General features: G+C 41.4%; 1 protein-coding gene across 6 annotated transcripts in view; it reads left to right on the top strand.

Moving 5' to 3' along the window:
- Positions 1-3,485: 3,485 nt before the first annotated feature.
- Iws1 (interacts with SUPT6H, CTD assembly factor 1) overlaps positions 3,486-21,559 on the top strand; it is a 43,465-nt gene continuing 25,391 nt past the window's right edge. For 2 of the 6 annotated variants that reach the window (XR_004768364.1, XM_035440213.1), the window contains exons 1-4: positions 3,816-4,009; positions 5,745-5,860; positions 16,214-17,273; positions 20,643-20,835. Coding sequence is in view for 4 of the 6 variants with exons in the window: in XM_035440213.1 (XP_035296104.1) it covers positions 3,874-4,009; positions 5,745-5,860; positions 16,214-17,273; positions 20,643-20,835 (1,505 nt within the window). In the remaining 2 variants the exon portion in view is untranslated. Of the gene's footprint in view, positions 3,782-3,815; positions 4,010-5,744; positions 5,861-16,213; positions 17,274-20,642; positions 20,836-21,559 lie in introns of those variants that run through there. The other 4 variants (XR_004768363.1, XM_035440215.1, XM_027400665.2 and 1 more) reach the window with 3 other exon arrangements.

Raw genomic sequence — 21,559 nt, 5'->3', positions numbered from 1 at the left:
ACTGGCTCCAAGGATTACTCCCCTCCATCCTTCCTGAAGGACTACCAGAATGATGTCCAGTTGAAGCAGGGACCTGCCACTGACTGGGGTTTCCCTCAGAGATGTCATTGAGGAGTTGTGGCTCCAGTACACTTCTGACCAAATCCAGTCTTTCTCTATCCTCGCCCCCATACACACACACACACCAGTGATGTTCTGCAAACCCTGGATTTAACTGTTCTATTGCTTTTCTTCTGTTAATGGGCTTGTTGTCTATGACCCCACACACACACCAGTAAGGTTGGGGAGAAAAGCTTCTCCTGGCCCTCTTTTACCTGATTATTGTTACATTAGAGGTTATCTGGTCTCATCCTGTCTTCAGAACATCCTTTCAATTATAAAATATTTTCTCCTTTACTCAGTCCTACCTCTGACCCTACCCAACTGGCATGAAACAAACAAACAAAAATGTCTCAAATCAGTTTTTTAAAGACAGAGTCTCTTACATAACACTGGCTATCTTGGAATTCACTATGTAGACCAGGCTGGCCTTGAACTCAGAGATCAGCTTGCCTCTGCCTCTAGTTCTCAATAAGACTAGCTGGGCAGTGGTGGCTCACCTTTAATCCCAGCACTTAGGAGGCAGAAGCAGGAGGATCTCTGAATTTGAGACCAGCATGGTCTAAACAGTGAGTCCCAGGACAGTTAAGGCTAAACAGAAAAAAATAACAACCTACACACAGGAAGGCCAGTTTAGTATCTTTCAGATAGGGCTATAATTTCTTGGCAACTACACAGAACCTCATTGTACTTGTCTCTGAATTCTGTCAGGACTCCTATAGAAACAAGTAACAATGTAGCTAGAGATGATGTGGTCTCAGTGCCAGTTACTGGCATTTGTAAAGACCTGCCCCATTTCTTTCTGCAGGACTGATCTTGTGCTATTTTTTCCTCCCCAGGTTCCTGGTGGTCCACCCCTACCTCTACTGACTACACCAAATTCAGTAGCCAGACTCCCCTGGATATCTAACAGAACACAGACCAGAAAAAAGCAAGGATGAATAGTAGAGTTTAAAGGCCTTACAAACGGGGGAAACAAAAGTTTGGCCTTAGATGGTTAGCTAATGGCAAGGACCTCCCTCCCTCCAAAGGCCACCCTCTGCCTGGAGGTAAAAGCTGTAGACATCTCTGTCCCTATCCATACCTTGGATCCATCAGAGTCTTGATCCCTCTCTCCAATGATAAAATTCCTTCTTAGAAAAAGCAAACCAACCAAACTCTAACCTACCCCTTGGATTCCAATGCTCCCCTTCTTCAAATGCTTGTCCTCATAAACAGTAGCCACAAAATGCTAAAATTCAGCCTCACCTAGGGAAAAAAAACTGTTGGATCTGCCTGAGAGCAAGACAAGTAACACACTTGGGGCCAGCCTTAACTAAAATCCCTTTAACTAAGGATTCCATAACCATGCCAGGTCTTCAAGCCTGGCCTATACAAATTGTGGTTACAGCCATTGTGTGAGTGCCCCCATCCCAACTGCATCAGGGTAATTTTTATTTATTTATTTATTTATTTATTTATTTATTTATTTATTTATTTATTGGTTTTTCCAAGATAGGGTCTCCCTGTGACTTTTGGAGGCTGTCCTGGAACTAGCTCTTGTAGACCAGGCTAGTCTCGAACTCACAGTGATCCGCCTGCCTCTGCCTCCCGAGTGCTGGGATTAAAGGCGTGGGCCACCACCGCCCGGCGCATCAGGCTAATTTTTAAGTCTAAAGTCCCTAATGGCACCTATTGTGAATGTCCCAGTGGCCTTTTTTCTTGCTACCCTATCAATTACCTTATGTGCCAAGTTGCATATTTAATTTCAGGTCTTTTGTGGGGGGCAGTGTTTCGAGGTAGGGTTTCTCTGTGGCTTTGGAGGCTGTCCTGGAACTAGCTCTTGTAGACCAGGCTGGTCTTGAAATAACAGAGATCAGCCTGCCTCTGCCTCCTGGGATTAAAGGCAAGTTCCACCAACTGCCTGGCTTAATTTCAGGTCTTATAATCATTCATCCCTGGGCCTAAAATAAGCCATCAGCCCACCCTATCTGAACCTAAAGGGATGACATATTACTTCCATTTCTGTTGGAAGTACTGAGGTCACTGGACTCCAACAAGTACAACACAGACAATTTGCTCAACAAATCAAGGTTGATCTGACACTAGTACAGGATAGCACTGAAAAAACTCCAGACTCAGTTGTATTCCCTGGCAGCCATGGGATTACAAAATAGATGGGGATTAAATCTCATTACCACAGAGAAGGGAGGGATCTTTGCTTTATTAGGGGAGAAATGTTGCCTCACGAATTATTAGGTGTCTAAGAACTCCAGACAGCTCAAAAAACAAAAACAAAAACAAAAACCCAACAACAACAAAAACCCAAAACAAAGCAAAACAAAAAAACCAAAACTACAACAACAAAAACAAAGAATAGACTCACAAACTAGAGACTCCCCATTAGACTTGTGGAACACGAATAGCACTTTTTATTGGGCCCCTTCTCATGGCAGTTCTAATCTCCAATCCTCGCGTTTTGAAATTCCTCTGTAGTTTGTTGCAGCAAAGAGTACAAGCCATTACTTCGTTAACTACCACTTAGCTCTTCCTGAGGACTACCAACAGGCTACTCATAGTCTTAGAAACAGATGAGCTCGAAGATCCTTGAGTAGCTACTTGCTTCTTCAACAAGGTTTTATCGTTTTGTTTTGATTTTTTTGGGGGGGTGGGGTGGGGCGTGTTTGGAGACAGGGTCTCTCTGTGTAGCCCTGGCTGTCATGGACCTCACTCTGTAGACCAGGCTGGCCTGGGACTCAGAGATCTGCCTGCCTCTGCATCCCCAGTACTGGAATTAAAGGCGTGCATCACTACTGCCCAGCTATCAAGGAGCTCTTAAGACAAAGGTCTATACTTGTTGACCAAATAAAATAGTTTTTTTTTTGACCAAATAGTTTTTAACTTGCAATTTATTTTGCAAAGAAAGCAAATAAAACGATTTATAATTACCAGTCATCGTATTTTACTACTCTCTTTTATCTAATTTTTAACTTTCATGGAGATCCGCACCGGGAAGATGCTTTTGAGCGCTCCATATAGTAATTCATCGGGGCTTCCTAACCTTCGAACTACAAGTCCCAGCGAACAATGCGCTACTTTCTAAACTAAGGGCGGGAATTGGAACCGGCCGAATGCTAAAATGTAATTTTTAGCGGGTTTCCATTTTTCGCAGAAACTCAAATGTTCCTTAAACAAGCTTGAACACAGAACCAGGCGAGTAACATCACTCCTCCTGGAGACAGACCAAATCCGGCCTGAGGTGGGTGTCTAACTGCAGCCGAATTTCCCGCTACCTCTCAATTCTCCCAGCAGTCTCCTTCCCTACAGGGCTATGGCGTCATATAACCAGAGCACCTTCTGATTGGCCGACGGAAGGGTGACGGCGCCTGCGCACTGCGTTTCTTTGAGGGTCGTGGGCAGGCGCCATTTTGGCCCCAGAGGTGCTTCTGGGAAGTTGCGCGCGGATCTTCACTTTTCGGGCCTGTGAGGTACGGCCCTTTCTCATAGCTGAGATTTCCAGGTCGAAGCGTCCGTGCCGGTCGCCGCCGACCTCTCCGGACTCTCGGACGAGGCAGGAGCACCGCGCCGCCGAGGGAGGTCACTCCGCCAGGAAGGACGTGACGGGGGCGGCGCGTGTCGCGGACACTCCCCGCCGAGAGCCCGCCTGCCATGGACTCGGAGTACTACAGCGGTGACCAGTCAGGTGGGTCGGGACGGGTAGGACCGGGCTGCCGCTCGGCCTCGCGCCCAGCGAGGAGGGAGGGGAGGGGCAGAGACGAGAGGCCCCAGGGTGGAATGTCCCCTTCCTCAGGTGTACCGGCGAGGCGGGGCGGCAGCTGGCACCTCCGAGAGGGAACTCGTAAGGGAATTTGTCTTCCCGGTTCACGAAGGATTTTTGTTCAAGTTGTCACTTCTGTCTACCAGGGAAGAGGTCTGTCCTTTTAAGGGAATCGTCAGCAGTTGAGTTTTCCCAGGATCCTAAGAAACTGTTGGATGGGGGAACAGGGATCCTTCCGAGACTCTGCCAGTTAGGGCTAGTTTAATTTCTCCGGTAATACTGGCTTGGCTTCTCGGCAAGAAAGCGCAGGATCTTTTAAGTTTTCATTTGTATTTTAAAACAAGGGACGAGTTTTAGAGTGACATTCGAGCCTTCTCTACGAAGTCGGCTCCACTATGCTAGGCACATGAGATGTAAAGATGAACAAGGCAAGGGCTTGGCTGGGTAAAACAGCTGTGTGCTGATTTCTTTTGGACTTGCTCTATCAAAGGTACTGTAAAAAAATGGTTAAGCCTTAAGCTGTTTTCTGTTTTGGCTTCAATTGCCAGTGACTGAACAGTGATGACAGCAGAGACTGTTATCCTGAACCTCCGCTGCTGTTTTGCTTAAAATATCTTTTCATGTTTTCAAAAATATTTTCAGTTCATTGGCATTTAAAAATTAAATTAAAATTCCATGTAATATGGTTTGTAGGCTTTGTTACAAGAAAAATAGAGGTAGCAAAAAGATAACAGTTCCCTAACACCATTCTTTTAGCTGTTTGGTTGTTTTTGGTTTCTTTCTTTTTTTCTTTTTTTTTTTTTTTTTTTTTTTGAGACAGTCTCACTCTAGCCCTGGCTGGTCTGAAACTCTGTAGACCAGGATGGCCTGAAATCCTCAGTGATCAGCCTCCATCCATCTTCCCAATGCTAGGATTATAGGCATGTGTTTAGCCAGTTTTTTTATTTTAATTATTTTATGACTGTTTTTTTTTTTTGTTTTTCAAGACAGGTTTTCTCTGTGTAGCCTTGGCTGTCCTGGAACTTGCTGTGTAGACCAGGCTGGCCTCAAACTCACAGAGATCCTCCTACCTCTGCCTCCCCCTTCTGAGTGCTGGGATTAAAGGCGTGTGCCATGCCCAGCTATAAACTTTATTCTTTAGGTGAATAGAATATCTCATTAGTATGAAAGTCATCAATTTTTATACTACTGTTTTGGTTTTCTTGTAGTTGACTTTCATTTTTGTTTACTTATTATTTCTTAAACTGCTAATAAAATCATGTTTTTCAATATTCTAAATACCTCTCAAGGATAATTTTATTTTGTATTTTTAAGGTGTTGGTTAAGATTAAGTAACAATTCATATTTACTATTGATTCTATAAAATTACAGTTATAAATGAGTTTTCACTATTTCTGGGCTAAAGTTCCTTGTGTTCTCCATTCATAAACAAGCACTTCCTGTATACCATGTAACAGACAGTACTCTGGGCTCTAGAGATTCAGTTATGAATCAAAAAAGTCCACAATATACAAAATAACAAGTTATATAGTGCATGAGCGGGTGATTAAGTGCCCTGGAAAGATAGACAATAAAAAATTGAAACTATTATTTAGATGATTTTGACTTGGCATTTAGTGGGTTTTCTAGGCTTCACATTTATGAAATTTTCACTGCTGTATGTGCCACATTACATGATAATAGTTGTTGGTATTTACATGAATTTTCTATTTTTTTTTTAAGAACACTTGCTTTATTAGCTGTGCTTCTTCGATAGTAGTAACTTTTGACTGTTATGTTAGGCATGCTCATCTCAACTGTAGATTTCATTTTAACTATAATCATAAACATTATTACAGATACCATCCATCTTACACCCTAGGGGGGTTGTTTTGTTTTGTTTAAGCAGATGATGGTGGTGCTACTCCAGTACAGGACGAGCGGGATTCAGGGTCAGATGGTGAGGAAGATGTAAATGAGCAGCACTCCGGATCGGACACTGGAAGTGTAGATCGGCATTCAGAGGTACAGTGTCTCTGGGGAGGCTTTTCCTTGCATTTCTATGGCACCTATTTTATTTAGGAGTTTTAGAGCTTGTCATAGCCTTTAGGCTTTCATCCCTGAAAGGAAAAGAAGATTGTTTTAAAATGTGTAGGGATGGTCTGGTCACGGATGATCACAGGGAAAAAGTTCTTTTGGGCCAGATTTCAAATACTAGGCAGTTTTCAGCTATGCCTATTTATTCATGGTATGATCTATTAGTAGGCTTCACCATTCCTAAATAATATCTAGCAAAAGCAGTAAGAATTTACAGTCAGAAATACTACTTGAAGTAGTCAGGGGATATATAATTTATTAAAGTTTATGTCAGGAATTAGACTTGTTTGATCTGTTGTAGTTGTGGGGTTTTTTTTGTTTGTTTGTTTGTTTTGCTTTTTTCCCACTCTTTATTCTTTGAGGGCCTGCCACCTAGCTTCCAAATAAATACATAGAGACTTATTACTTATAAATGCCTGGCTTTAGCTTGGCTTATTTCTATCCAGCTTTTCTTTTTTTTGGGGGGTGGGGTTCAAGACAAGGTTTCTCTGGGGCTTTGGAGACTGTCTTGGAGCTAGCTCTTGTAGACCAGGCTGGTCTCGAACTCACAGAGATCCAGATCCGCCTGCCTCTGCCTCCTGATTGCTGGGATTAAAGGCATGAGCCACCACTGCCCAGCCTATGCACCTTTTCTTAACTTAAATTATCCCCGTCTACTTTTTGCCTCTGGACTTTTATCTTTTTCTGTTTGTACATCTTTTCCTTCTTACTTCATGACTGACTATGTTGCTGGGTGGCTGGCCCCTAGCATCCTCCTCTTTTCCTTTTTCTCGTTTTTTTGTTTGTCTGTCTGTTTTTTCTCTTTTTTTCCTTCATTTATTCTCTGCATGGCAGCCTCTCCTGTCCCTCTCTGCCTACCTATTGGCCAATCAGTTCTTTATTAGATCAATCTGATGTTTTAGGCAGGCTGAATGACACAGCTTCACAGAGTTAAATAAATACGGTATAAAAGAATGCAACACATCTTTGCATCATTAAACTAATATTCCACAACAATCTGTGGCAAGGTCTAGGATTATAACTCAAATGTACTGTTTTGCTGTGTTTGTTTTGTTTGTTACTGCGTTGCTTGGGATTAAACCCACGGCTTTGAATCTGTTAGGAAAGTAAACACTCTACCACTGAGCTACCTTTTTATTTTTCATTATATTTATTTAGAGGTGGGGGTTGGGGGCAACTTGCAGGAATTAGTTCTCTCCTTTCACCAAGTAGGATCTGAGGATTGAATTTAGTTTATCAGCTTTAGTGTCAAATGAATGCCTTTACCCATGGAGCCATCTCACACCAGCCCTAGTTTTCTTTTTAAGGCAGAATCTTATAAATTGTCCAGGCTAGAGCTTTGAACTCTATGTACCCAAGCTGGTCTTGAACTTTTGATTGTTATACTTTAGCAACCTCTGATGTACCTGGGATTACAGACATGTACAACCAACCATACTTACAGCAAATGTAGTTTTAAAACCTGTTTTAGTTTAGTAACCAAATAGTGGTTAATTTTGTATAAATTTCAACATTGGTCCTAAATATTTTTGAAGCTACATAATATACCTTCCTGGTCATATAGTGTCTCTTAGTATTAACAACATAATATTGTAATTTTCCAATAAATTAGCATAAGTCTTTGGGAGAGGTACATTGAAACAAATAGGAATGATAAAGGTGGATGGGTTTTCTAAGAATTTTATGACTGACATTTTTATTATATGAGCATAGAAAGTTGTCTAATTTTAAGTACTAGATATGTCTTAAAATTGTATTGACTTATTATTAAAATTGTAATGACAATAAAAATTGTCATTAGTTATTTTTCAGTTCTTACATTCACATCATTCATGTATACATTGAACTTAATTTATTGAGCACTTGCTGTGTGGCATGCTTTTTTTGTTTTTCTCCTCTCGAGACAGGGTTTCTCTGTGTAGCTTTGGAGCCTATCCTGGCACTCACTCTGGAGACCAGGCTGGCCTCGAACTCACAGAGATCCGCCTGCCTCTGCCTCCCCAGTGCTAGGATTAAAGGCGTGTGCCACCAATGCCCGGGCGTATCATGCTTTTTTTAAAGGTGCTTTGGACATGCACATGACTAAAAGTTAAAATCCCATTACTGGGTTATTTTTCAGTAGAAAGTGACATTAAACTTATATTTTGTTAGAGCAAAATTAAAGCAATGTAAGGTACAAAGATGGTGGTCTTCCATGTTGAGTAGGTTCATGTAGGCCTTATTACAAAGGGGTTATATTTAAAGGGAATGGTTGGGGAAGGAGGCCAAGGAAATAGCCAAGTAGGCATGTGTCTCTAGGGGAAGAACATTCCTGCAAGTAAACTCTAGTAATAGTGTGTTTAAAGTCCTCAAGGAACACCTAGGAGCAGGTTTGGCTGCCCCTTGATTATTACTGTTTTTGAATAATGCATTGTGACATACATTGCTTTATAAAATAATCCCACGAAGTTCTGGCTGTTTGCAATTTGGAAATGAATAGTTTCTAAGAACAATGTGCTTCCAGAGTGACTACTCCTAATTGTCTCTTTTTATTATTTATGTGTGTTTTGCATGCATGTGTGCCTGTGCACCAGATGCATTCCTGGTACCTGCTGAGCCTGAAGAGTGCATCGGATCCCTGGGAATTGGAGTTTTGAGCCAGTCAAACCCAGGTCCTTTGGTAGAGCAGCCTGTTCTCTTATCTGCAGAACCATCTCTCTAGACCCTCTTCCTAGCTGCAGTCCCTAATACTGTCCAGCAAACTAACTGGCCTCTAGTGTAGCTTGTGTCTGGAATCTCTTCCCAAGTGCCTTCTGCCACAATTTCCTCAAATCTGGTTATATATGAAGTCTATTTCTCTGGGGCGTGATCAAGGGTGATTTAGTTTAAGCCCATGTTATTTCCAGGGCTCTGGAACTAGTGGTGGGAAAATGGTGAGCTTTTCCCTGGCTGACATCACAGCTACAGAAGCTGAGCTCCCAGCAAGAGGCAGGGATGATGTAATACCTCACTGTCATATTCTTATAAGCTTGGGGAAGAGTGACAGGAGCCCCTTTATTTTCTAAATGTTATTCCCATGGTATGACCTTTGATTAAGGATGGGATAGAAGAGGGCACCACTGATCTGGAATGCATTCACCCAGATTTAAGCTTCCACAAATTCATCTTAAGGCAGGATATCTTGCATCCTCTAGAAAGAAAACTGCCCCACTGGGTATGGGGGTAGGAGGGCCTGAATTTGTGATGGTCTTGAATAGGATCTCTGTGTTAATCATCTTTGAGATGGACAGGAAAGTAATCTTGGTTCAGGTATTATAGATGATGGCTTCTTGGTGAATTTAGAAGTTTCATTTTTCTTTTTGCCCTGGGGATCTTTTCCAGAGGTTTTAAATTTGATTCCCACTGCTTTCGGTGGGAGGAAGTCAGCAAAGCTTAGTGCCTTCTACAAGACCTTGTTTGGCTTTGTTTCTACTCTTTTTTCTGACTGTCAGGACCTTTCCATATTAGTAATGATCTCTGTAAACATGATAGGAAATAGTATCTAGTGTCATTAATGCTTATGTGCCTCTCCCCATTCAGTGTAGGCCCCAAACCTTCCTTTTCTTTAAGTTTGTGAGTTGAGAGGTGCATATTAGTAGCAGCAGTTATCAACTAGTCAGTGGGATTTACTTAGTGGTGACCAGATTGGTCTGACCACACCATGGAGTGGGCACAGGTTTCTGTGAAAATAGCCTGAGTTTCCATCTCCACCCTGAGGTTTACTTTTTACCTGATTAAGAGGAAGGAGTCTGGAGAGTCCTGGATGAAGGTCATTGAGCCTTCAATGGCCCACTCTTAAGTGTGAATGATGACCCAGGGTAGTTACTGCTGTTTGAAACTCTTGTGTCTTGTAGATTCAGTCTTAATGATTTTCTGAAAAACTCAGAATATTTTCAAATTGTGTGCTCCCTAGGAAATTTGAGTGAACTTTGTTTTTGAGACAGAGTCTCACTGTATTGCTGGCCTGGAACTTGCTCTGTAGATCAGGCTGTTCTCAAACCATTGAGATCCATCTGCCTCCTCCCAGGTGCTGGGAATAAGGTTTGTGCCATCACTTAACTTAAAGATGTATTTTTTAATTTTATGTGTATGAGTGTTTTGCACCACATGTATATAGTGCCCTTAGAGGCCAGAAGAGAGCATCAGGTCTCTTGAAATTGGAGTTACAGAGAGTTGTGAGTCACCATGTGGGTGCTAGGATCTGAACCCACATCCTCTGGAAGAGCAGTAAGTGCTTTTAACCACTGAGCCCCTTTGAGTGGAATTTTATACAAGTACTGTTCCATGAATTCTATAAAATGTTGTAAAAATGGGTGTCTATCTAGAGAGATGGCTCAGTGATTTAGAGCACTTGTTGCTCTTATAGGGGACACAGGTTCTAGTCCCAGGACCCACATGGTGGCTCACAACAGCTCCAGTTCCAGGGGATCTGATGCCCTCTTCTGACTCTGCAGGCACCAGACACACTTGTGGTTGCTTGCATGCGCACATATACACACAAACAGGCAAAATACTCATGCATATAAAATAAAATATTTAAATTAGAAAATAGGTAGTCTCATGTTTTTGTTGATGTAGAAATAGAAGATCCTGTGGGGGGATATGAAAAGGGAATGACTAGCTCTACTATCGGAGGATGTGTCTTGAAAGATTTTATAATTATAACTAGTAAGGTTTTGTTATTAGCAGCTTTTCATGCATTTAATGTTCAGAGCTCTGTTTAAAGTATAATTGCTGTTTCTGACTATCACATTGTAGACAGAGGCTTTGAGGTACTGAGAATGTTTCCCTAGGTCACAATGGCAGGGTTATAGTTTCCCAGGCTGTTATGTGACTTTAAAGTCTCTGTTCTTAACTTTCACATTACATTGCACAGAATCTTTCTTTGTAGAGAGAAAGATGGAAAAGGCTACTTGGGAGGAGGAGTATTTTTGCCAAGCTTTATGGCTGCCAAGTTGTTTGTTTTGTTTTGTGAGAAGGGGTTTCTCTGTGTAGCCCTGGGCGTCCTGGAACTCACTCACTCTGTTGACTAGGCTGGCCTCAAACTCACCGAGATCTGCTTGCCTTTGCCTCCCAAGTGCTGGGATTAAAGATGTGTGCCACCACCAACCAGCTGGTAAAAACTGAATTTTTTTTTTAAACATTGCAATTCTCTGGGAGTTTACATTGGATTGGTAGAATTGTGATATTTAATAAAGACTCCCCTGGTCCTTTCCCTCCCTTCCCCTTATGTTACAAATCATTGCTTTACAGCTGTTTTCACTTTAAGAATGTCAATTAAGGTTGAGAGATGGCTTAACAGTTAAAGGCTAAGGCTCAGAACTGAACAGACAATTATTTCTGTTGCTATGACTCTAGTCTCTAAGAGTTTGATTGCTATTTGACTGCTGAAATGAACAAAATGGTTATGATAGATAACCAAAATTATTTGTAACTGTGGTATGAATGATTGCAGAGAAAACTTGAGATCAGACATCTCTAAAGCTTCCTAAAATTCTCAAAGTGCTCAGTTTTTTGGCAGTTCTAAGTGGGAATTTTTTGCTTGTTAAAAAGATGATGTTTGGGCTGGGGCAAGCTCAGTTGATAGAGTACTTGCCTAGAATATTATAAAACCCTGAGTACAATCCCTAGTACTGTATAAACTGTAGTTGTGTATGATTGTAATCCCAGCTTTCAGGAGGTAGAATCAGGAAGGATCAGAAGTTCAAGGTCATCTAGCCTCAGCTACATTGTAAATTTGAGGCCAAACCTGGGATACTTGAGACCCTGTTGAGGGTGAGGGATGTTTTTTAAGAAATTTTGGCTGGGTGGTAGTGGCAGGAACATTTAATCCCAGCATTCTGGAGGGAGAGACAGGCGGATCTCTGTGAGATCAAAGCCAGCCTGATCTAACAAGTGAGTTCCAGAACAGTCAGGACTGTTACACAGAGAAACCCTGTCTTGAAAAATCAAGAAAGAAAGAAATTTTGGTGGTGCCATGCTTTGCCACGTTGGCACACCTTTAATCTCAGCACCAAGGAGTCAAAGTAGTTGTATCTGTGAGTTTGAGGTCAGCCTGGTATTTAGATCCAAGTTCCAGGATGGCCAGGGTTACACAGGGAAACTCTTGTCTTGAGGGAAGGAAGGAGGGAGAGAGAGGGAGGGAGGGAGAGGAGAGGAGAGAAACTGGTGGTTTCTTACATTTGTGCCTGAATTCTATTTAAAAAGTTTTTCAGTTTGATTGCTAAAAATAGCCTAAAATTTTAAAGTATTTTAATACCTTTCAAACCTCTTAGTTGTGTAGTTTTTAATACACTCTTCTCAAATTCTGTAACAGCTTTGCGCTCTGCTTGAGTCTATTTACTAACTCTTACTCTTTTTTATTTTTTTATTTTTTGGTTTTATTTGTTTTGAGGCAGGGTCTCACCATGTAATTCTGGGTAGCCTGGAACTCCACTATTTAGAGTAGGCTGGCCTTGAGCGCACAGAGACCTGAGTGCTTCTGCCTCCCAGGTTCTGAGATTAAAGATACGTGCCTACATGGCCAGAACTATCTCTTTCTTGACTGAGGCTATTGTTCTTTTTCTTCCCTTCATGCCACATAATGGATAAGTGCTCAGATGTAGCTCACCTTTAATCTTAGTACTTAGAAGGCAGAGACAGATCAGTCTCTAAGTTCAGGGCCAGTCTGGTCAACATAGCCAGTTCTAGGACAGCCAGAACTACATAGTGAAACCCTGTTTCAAAAAAATTAAGTAAAAATTTAAAATGATAGGAATTCTTATGTTTCACAATTAGTATCCTATGTAATATCCTTGTAATAGTTGCTTGTTTTGCATTGTTTACACCATGTGTTAGGTAATCCAGGTTAGAGGGTAGCAGATATATTTTGGGAGGGTTGCCCAGCTCATGTGTCTCCCAGTGCTTCTGTTTTGCCTCTTAACTGTTATCCTACTTGCTTGGGACAGTTAGCTTTTTTCTCTGAGGTATTTAAGTTTTAGGGTGGGTCGTTCCCCGCCCCAAGGTCTCAATATATAGCCCTAGATGACCTCAAACTCACAAGAGATCTACCTACCTCTGTCTCTTGAATTATGTGATTAAAGATACATGCTTCCGCATACAAACTAAAATTCAGATTTTTTTTTGTTTACATTGATGTTTAAGGTGTGTCACATTATCAGTGGTACTTAAGGCACTTAAGTACCTTTTGGGAGGTTTTGTTGTTGTTATGTGTGTTGGGGGGGTGGGGGGGTAGGTAGGTATCTGTAGGTTAGAAGACAGCTTGGAGAAGTCAGTTTTCTCCTACCATGTGGATTCTGGGATCAGACCCAAAATTATCAGGCTTGGTAGCAAGTGCCCTTCCCATCGAGCCATCCTACTGAGCTTATACTTTTTAGGATAAAATATTATTATTGGAAATTGAGGTTCTAAAAATAAAGTTGATGTTCTAGACTAATCTAAATCTTAAAATACTTGTTTTTAATTTTTAGCTTTTCATCAAGTTTGTCCCTTGAACCTTGTTTTCTCTCTGTGTCTATTGTGGTTTGACTTATGGTGGTCCACCATAATTGGTGGCCAGTTGGTAGCTATTTGGGAAGTAGTAAAAGTTATGGCCTTCTTAGAGGAAGTATGTCACTGGGGGTGGATTTTGAAGTTTCAAAAGTCTCATGCCATTTTGAGTTAGAGCTCTTTGCTTCCTGTTTGTTGGCAGAGATGTGAGCACTCAGGTGCCTGCCTGCTGAAGATGATGGTGTTGTAATCATAACAAAAGAAAAGTAGCTAATATATTGTCTGTGTCTCTCTGAAGTCTTGCTATGTAGCCCTGACTGGCCTGTTACTCATTGTATATCCCTGACTAGCCTTGAATATGGAGCTATCCTTTGCCCCTTAGTTCTGTGATTTCAAGTATGTTCCACCATGGTTGGCTTGGACTTTATTTTGAAGGAGTTATTTGGAAGAAAGGAAGGTGGGTAGGTATTTCAATTTACATTTTATTAGTTTAATTAGATTGGTCTTACTCTCCTAAAAACTAGCCTCTGTTCCCTACTTACACATACATGCCTACCTGTGATTACCTAGCCATCTATTTTTCTCTGCTTTTCTTTTTGATAACTTGACGATTTCCCATATTGTATTTTGATCATATTAATATCCTTCCTACAATTCCTCCCAGATTCTTCCCTCACCTACTTATCCACCCAGTTTTACGTTCTCTGTCTCTTAAATCCATTGAGTCCAGTTTGTGTCAGCCAACTATTCCTGGTTATGGGACTTGCTCTGGGGTGCGGTTGACAAACCAGATGTCCATTAAAGAAAACAGACTTTCTGTCTTCTAGGAGTTATCAAATGTCATTAGCTCCTCAGCTTCTCAGTGGGATGTCTACTCCCCCTCCTCCATGCTACGATTTTGTCTGGCTCAAGCTTGTGTAGGTCTTATTCATGGTGTCACAATTGTTGTGAGTTCATATGTGCCTCTGCCCTGTTGTCTGGAACAGGACTTAAATTTAGAAAAGTACTTACTCACTCCTGTAGCATTTGTGCCACTATTGCACTGATGGGCATATCTTGCCAGGCAGGTCTTTATTGTAGGTAGCAGGGTTCACAGCTGAATGAGATATGGATGCTTGCTTTTCTCCTCTGGTAGTAGGCATAACACCTCCATTACTGTGAAAGCTAGCCAGTAGTGATGAAGCAACCATTTGAGTACCAAGTGATTTTCCCATGTTCTGTGGCTCAAGTATGTGGATCTTCAAGTAGTAGGGTCTCACTATCATGTTTTGGAGGGTATCCAATAGTATTAACAATAACCTATAATAATGGGGGGGGCATGTCTATAGGACTCTGCTAACCAATAACTCAAAAAGAAATCCTGTTTTTGGTACTGTTATTTATTTGGTAGCATGTGATATCTTGTAACACCAATAATAAAAGACCTAGAGACAAATACTGGGCTTCAAGCTTCAAGCTGAAGATCAGAGAAGCAAAGCAGCCAAGCCAGTAGTTCTTACCTCTACCAAGCTGAAATGGCAATCCTGTTTCTATGAATCCTCAGATGCAAAAGCTCTCAGTTCCTGTCTCTACCTCACAAGCGCTAGGATTAAAGGTGTATGATCTCAAGTGCTGGGATTAAAGGCTTGAGCTTTGTTTGTTTTAGACTGATTCAGTCTCTTGTAGCCTTGGGTGGCCTTGAACTCTGAGATCCATCTTCCTTTGTCTCCTGAGTCCTGGGATTAAAGGTGTGTGCCACCAGGGCCTGGCTTCCAAAGCTCACTACTATGGCTGCTTTGCTATTTTGATCTTCAGTGGCTTTAATAAATTCTAAACAATATATCACCACAGTGTCTAGTTAGGGTATTGTCACATGGTTGTATATTAATTCCACTTAAACTATTCTTTATATGTGTATATATTTTAGGAAGTCAGTATGTTTCCATCTGACTTTTTCAAAAGACTTTAGTTATCCCTCCCCATATTCCTTCCTCTACCATTCCATCTCATCCTTAATGTTTTCCTCTCCTTTTTTTTTTTTTTTTTTTTTTTTTTTTTTTTTTTTTTTTGACATAGGGTCTCTTACTTTATAGCCCAGGCTGTCCTCAAGCTCTCACCCCTCCTGCCTCAGCCTCCTGAGTGCTGACACAGGTATACAGCACATTCTCTGTTTAAGTGGGAGCCTGTTTTCTTGGCCTGAGAAGTACTTGTTACAGGAAGCAGCCAAATGTAATGCTGGCTTTTAATAATTACTTTGGAAATAGTAACTACTTTTTTTGTTTGTTGAGATTCATGAAACAGCATGAATGAATATATGCTGTTTGACTATTCTAATTATTAAAGTTGTTGTGTGGGGGGCGGGGGTTATCCTGGAACTCCTATCTGAGGACCAGGCTAGCCTTGAACCCAGAGATCTACCTGCCTCTGCCTCCCAAGTTATGGGAGCATAATTTTTATATTAAAGCTTTTCCCCTTAAAATAATGCCAGTTTTATAAAACTTGAGATTATACCTTTGTGAAAAACTTGGTTGTTATGTTTGCTTATATTTCTTTGGGTAATTAGAATTATATGAGGAATTGAGGCTCTGTTTTTAAAAATAAAGACCTCTACATGTAAGAGTATGCTTTACAGATTTGGTTATACTTTTCTTTGGGGGCCATACTATGACAATCCATTTCACCAACTGGCCTTTGTTTAAAGTGATGTTTCTTATTCCTACATTTTAAAAAATTGCTGAAAATTTTTAAGGTTACACTTTTTTTTTTTACCTTGCTAATTTTCTCTTATGTTTTCAGAATGAAACTAGTGACAGAGAAGATGACTTGAACAAGAGACAAAATGGAACAGACTCTGAGAATGATGAGCCCTACAAACTTAATGCTAGTGACTCTGAGAGTGAGGAACTTCACGGGACAAAGGACAGTGACTCTGAATCTGAGGAACATGCAGAGTCTCCTGCTAGTGATTCTGAAAATGAAGATGTCAACCAGCATGGGAGCGACTCTGAAAATGAAGAGCTTCTTAATGGGCATGCAAGTGACTCAGAAAAGGAAGAGGTTAGAAAGCATGCTGCCAGTGACTCTGAAGCCGAGGACACTCTGCAGCCTCAGGGCAGCGAGTCTGACAGTGAAGATCCCCCAAGGCCCCAGGCCAGTGACTCGGAAAATGAGGAGCCTCCCAAACCTCGTATAAGTGATTCAGAAAGTGAGGAACTCCCCAAACCTCGGATCAGCGACTCAGAAAGCGAGGAGCCTCCAAGGCCACAGGCCAGTGACTCGGAAAGTGAGGAGCTCCCCAAACCCCGAGTTAGTGACTCAGAAAGCGAGGAGCCTCCAAGGCCACAGGCCAGTGACTCGGAAAGTGAGGAGCTCCCCAAACCCCGAGTTAGTGACTCGGAAAGCGAGGAGCCTCTGAGGCCACAGGCCAGTGACTCAGAAAGTGAGGAGCTCCCCAAACCTAGAGTTAGTGACTCGGAAAGCGAGGAGCCTCCGAGGCCACAGGCCAGTGACTCGGAAAGCGAGGAGCTCCCCAAACCCCGAGTTAGTGACTCAGAAAGTGAGGAGCCTCAGAAAGGACCTGCTAGTGACTCGGAAGCTGAGGATGCCTCCAGACACAAAGACAAGCCAGAGTCGGATGATAGTGATGGAGAGAATAAAAGGGAAGATTTGGAAATGCAGAATGAGTCAGAGGACCACACAATCAGAAAAAGACTGCACAGCTCTGACAGTGAGGAGGAGGAACCAAAAAGGCAGAAAATGGATAGTGATGAAGATGAAGAGAAGGAGGGGGATGAGGAGAAAGTAGCAAAGCGGAAGGCTGCTGTGCTTTCTGATAGTGAAGACGAAGACAAAGCATGTAAGGAATTATATTGGGCTTATAGCTTCCTTATTGTCTATACTTATAACTGAAATTTTGCATCATTTTCTGGTATGTGTAGCGTATATTAATTGTAATGTTAATTTCATTGTGGCTTTTTCATATACAAGTATGTAAGATATTTTAATCATACTTCCTTATCTGGTCTTTACCCGTTCCCACTGCTCCCTCATACCTTCTTGTTTTTATGGATATTTTTGGTTTTTGTCTTGTTTTTGTAACCAAGTGAATTTTATTAGGTTTACTTTATAGAAGTCATGTACCTTACCAGTGGCTCCACCACTGAAGAAAATATTTCTCCTTGGCTAGGGTTCTCTGTGACAGCTAATTCACATTTCACTCAGATAGAAACTGAGCCTCAGAAGTCCTTCTCTTTGTTAAATGTTCAACATTGTTGAGTACCCACATACAGGAGGGTTTGGAGGGATTGTGTTTAGAGACTGCAGAGTGTTAGTCTTTGCTACCTCAGACTCAGTTTTCACAGGTAATACTTTTTACTTAATACCTTTTTATGCAACTTGTCTTTTTTGAAAAAGAAACACATTCCTTTATGACAGTTGTTACAGTAGAAAAGACTGTACATGTGGCTGCATTCTTTGATTCCTCTGGTTTTTATTCCAACATCCCCCATCTAAAATCTCAATTTCTTGCCTTTTCTTCTGTATTGCTTTTTCCATTCAGGTTTCTTATAGATTCTTGTAGACACACTCACACCATCCCCCACCCCACAGGTGTGTTGCTGACTCAGCTCTCTGGGGTGGATTAAATTTATTTGCGTTGTATCCTTTCAGGTTATTGATCATTTTTACCAGGAAAGCTTTGACATTTTTGTCTGGCATTTTAGCTGCTTCAGTACCTTTGATTTTGTTAGTTGAGGAGTCATGTGGCCTTGCTTTTTCACATTTCTTGTATTTTAGTGTGGTGATTTATGTACCTATTGGTTTGGGTATCTTTCTTAGTCTGGGGATGGGAGTCATTTTATTGAGCAGTCTACTCTTGAAGGCTCAGTCCCGTATCAGTAATTGAGAAGAAGACAGACTGCTGTAGCATCGACATCATCAAACCTCACAAGATCTACAAAGAGGCTTAACATTAGCCATTGCACCTAGAACACCAGTGGGCACAGGACTGGAAATGGCACAGCTACTGTACTGTAGAGTGTGCTGTGAAGCTAGAAATTACCTAGGGCAAGTGTGGAGATAGTGAGGTAAAGGGGGAAAAGAGAAACAAGGCATAATAGAGGAAAGCTGATGACATTTTGGAGAGGAAGACAGAAGAACAAGAAATTAGGGGAAAATTTAAAAGAAAGCAAAACACTCCCACAGAGAAAACATTCAAAAAACAAAATTAGATAAATGTAAGAATAGGAATTTTAATTTTTTTTTTTTTTTAAGCCAGTATGGTAAAGCCAGAATACTACTAATGTAGGGTAAGGAAAGACAGAGACGTAGGGGTCAAACAGAAAAATGTGAAACTAAAGGAAAAGAAAAAATACTGTTCAAGAATGGTAATAAAAATGCATAAATGATTGTATAAAGGAGAATAACCAAGATTAAAAATTCAGTACAGTAAAAAAAAAAAATCCTGCTTAAATGTGTAGGAGAAAAAAAATTACATGAAAAAAAAGTTGCCATATGAGCATACTTTCTTTATGGTTCCTTGAAAATTGGAGAGTGCCACTTGTATGCACAGGAGAGGGCCAGTTGAATTTATCTAGTTTATGCTGTGTGTGTTCTGTGATTTGTCTGGGTCTCTGATGTCTACCAGAATGGTCTTCGGTTTTTCATTTTGGTGATCTGAGCCTCTAACTGGCCAGCCACACTGAACTTTGCATACTACATACATTCTGTGGACTGGGCATATTCTTTCGATCTTCACCAGACTCCCCAAACTGTTACGCCTAGATCGGCTGTTTTCGATTGGAGTGGGGAAGGCTGCCAAGATCCTTGGTACTGTAGAAAGCAACCACAGCACTGAAACTTTTTTTGTCATTGTTTTTGTTTTTTTGAGACAAGATTTCTTTGTGTAGCCCTGGCTGTCTTGTAACCTGTTTATCAGCTTGGCCTTAAACTCAGAACTCAAATCCACCTGCCTCTGCCTTCCTAGTTCTGGGGTTAAAGGCATGCCCCACCACTAATAAGCCAACTTCTTATTTTTAAGGCCTCCTAAGTACTGATTACACTGCTGAACAGATGCAGCTGTGGCTATTAAATACACCCCTGAAATTTCAGAGTTCTTAGACTCTAAAGCAGGGAACAAAAGGACAGCAGGTAGATGGTTCCAGATTTTGATCTATCCACACTGGCCTTTGGCTCAGAGCTATCAGACTCTGGGATAACTCTCATTGATAAGATCTGTTCCCTGTCTTAGGCACTTCCTAGCCTGATGCAGCCTTCTGCTATCTGCACCCTTTAGTTCATTACGATCCAGCTCTGCTTTCCACCACTGCCTCTATAGGCCTTCCCTTATGCAGGGGTGGCGGCAAACCAAACAGCAACTCCCAGTCCTGTGGTTGTTCCTGATTCCAGTCCCTGGGGTAGCTCAGTTTTTAACAGTAGACTCTCTCTCTCTTGAGATTATACCTGCCTATTGCCCTATGATTCATGGGTTTCTCTTTGCCGGGAAGAATCATTGTCTTAGTAAACCTCCAACAAATTTGGGGGCTCATGAGAGCGGTAGATTGCCCTAAGGGTAAGACTACCTGGCTTTCATCTAGCTGGCTTTTTGGAAGTGTTTGGTTGGCTGCTCTATATTCTTTGTTTTTGTTCTTGTTCCTTCCAGAGTCGTTTCTTACCTTCAAGGACTTCCCAAGCTTTTCCTTTATTTCCCTTGTTGAGGTACAGTCAGCTTTTTCTTATTTAAATCTGTGCTTCACTGGTTTTCACAGAAGCAGCCTCAGGTCCACCGTCTTACCCAGAAGTCTGATACTACTGAATTCTCAGTTTAGGTTGAAGACTGCACAGCACAGGAAAGATGCCCCTTCCTTTTGCCCAGCAGATTGTACTAATTTTCTGTTCCTCCAAAAGGAATGGTGACTACTTATGCTCACTTACATAGATGATGTCTTTATCATTTAGTCACTACTTCCTAGGTAAAGTAGCAGAAAATGTGTAAAGTAACTATCAGTGTGCCTATTTGTATGTTTTTGATGCTGAGAATAGAACCTCAGGGCCTTGTGCTTGCTAGTCAAGTGCTCTACTACTGAGCTACACCGGTTATTTGGGAACTTTTTTCTCTTTCTAATTCATGTGTTAGCTATTCGATTTCTTCCCCCAGTGCTCACATTTTCACAGCCCACTACACTTAGTAATACATAATGAAATAACACAAATGATTGTATTTTTTTAGCAGCGAAGAAGAGTCGAGTTGTCTCTGATGCTGACGACTCTGATAGTGATGTCATATCAGATAAGTCAAGCAAAAGAGAGAAGACAGCAGCATCTGATAGTGAAGAAGAAGTAGGAAAAGAAGAATTGTCTGTAAAGAAGAATGAAGAGAAGGATCTATTTGGGAGTGATAGTGAATCAGGCAATGAAGAAGAGTAAGTGAGAACATGGGTTTTCTAGAGTTCTTCAGTACTAAAGAGGGACTTTATGAGGTACAAAGCCTCAGCTACCTACCTGCTTGGCTTTGCCTTTAGGACTTTGTGCTGAAGTGTTAACTACAGACATAACACAAGTGGGTCTCAGGGATAGGGTCAGTGCTGCAGTATTACTACACACACAAAAACACAAGTGGGTCTCAAATAATATGCTGACTGGAGGGGATCAAAAGGAGTATGTTAGCCAGGTGGGCAGTGGTGGCGCATGCCTATAATCCTAGCACAGAGGCAGGCAGTTCTCTGTGAGTTTGAGGCCAGCCTGGTGTACAAAGCTACACAGAGAAACCCTGTCTCGAAAATTTCAAAAAATAAAAAAGGAGTATGTTATGGCCCCATTTACATAACATTTAAGAGCTGGCAAAGTTCATGATCATATTACCTCTGGGTCTTAGTGGTGAAGGGTTCATTTAAAAGGGCTGTAAGGGGCTGAAGATGTGGCTCAGTCAGTAGAATGTTTGAAACAAAACAAATCACACTCACCTTTGGGTTGAGTACTTTGAGAAAAAAGGCTGTGAGGAAACTTCTACGGAAATAGACTTCTTTGATTAGGGCACTGGTTATATGAGTGTATACATTTGTTTAAAGCCCATTGAACTTTATGCCTATTTTACCATCCATAAATAATACCTTGATTGTAAAAACGAGATATATGCAAATGTAAGAA

The sequence above is a fragment of the Cricetulus griseus genome, chromosome 2, assembly GCF_003668045.3.
Source record: "Cricetulus griseus strain 17A/GY chromosome 2, alternate assembly CriGri-PICRH-1.0, whole genome shotgun sequence".
Taxonomy (NCBI): Eukaryota; Metazoa; Chordata; class Mammalia; order Rodentia; family Cricetidae; genus Cricetulus; species Cricetulus griseus.
This window is presented reverse-complemented; position numbering and strand designations above follow the sequence as displayed.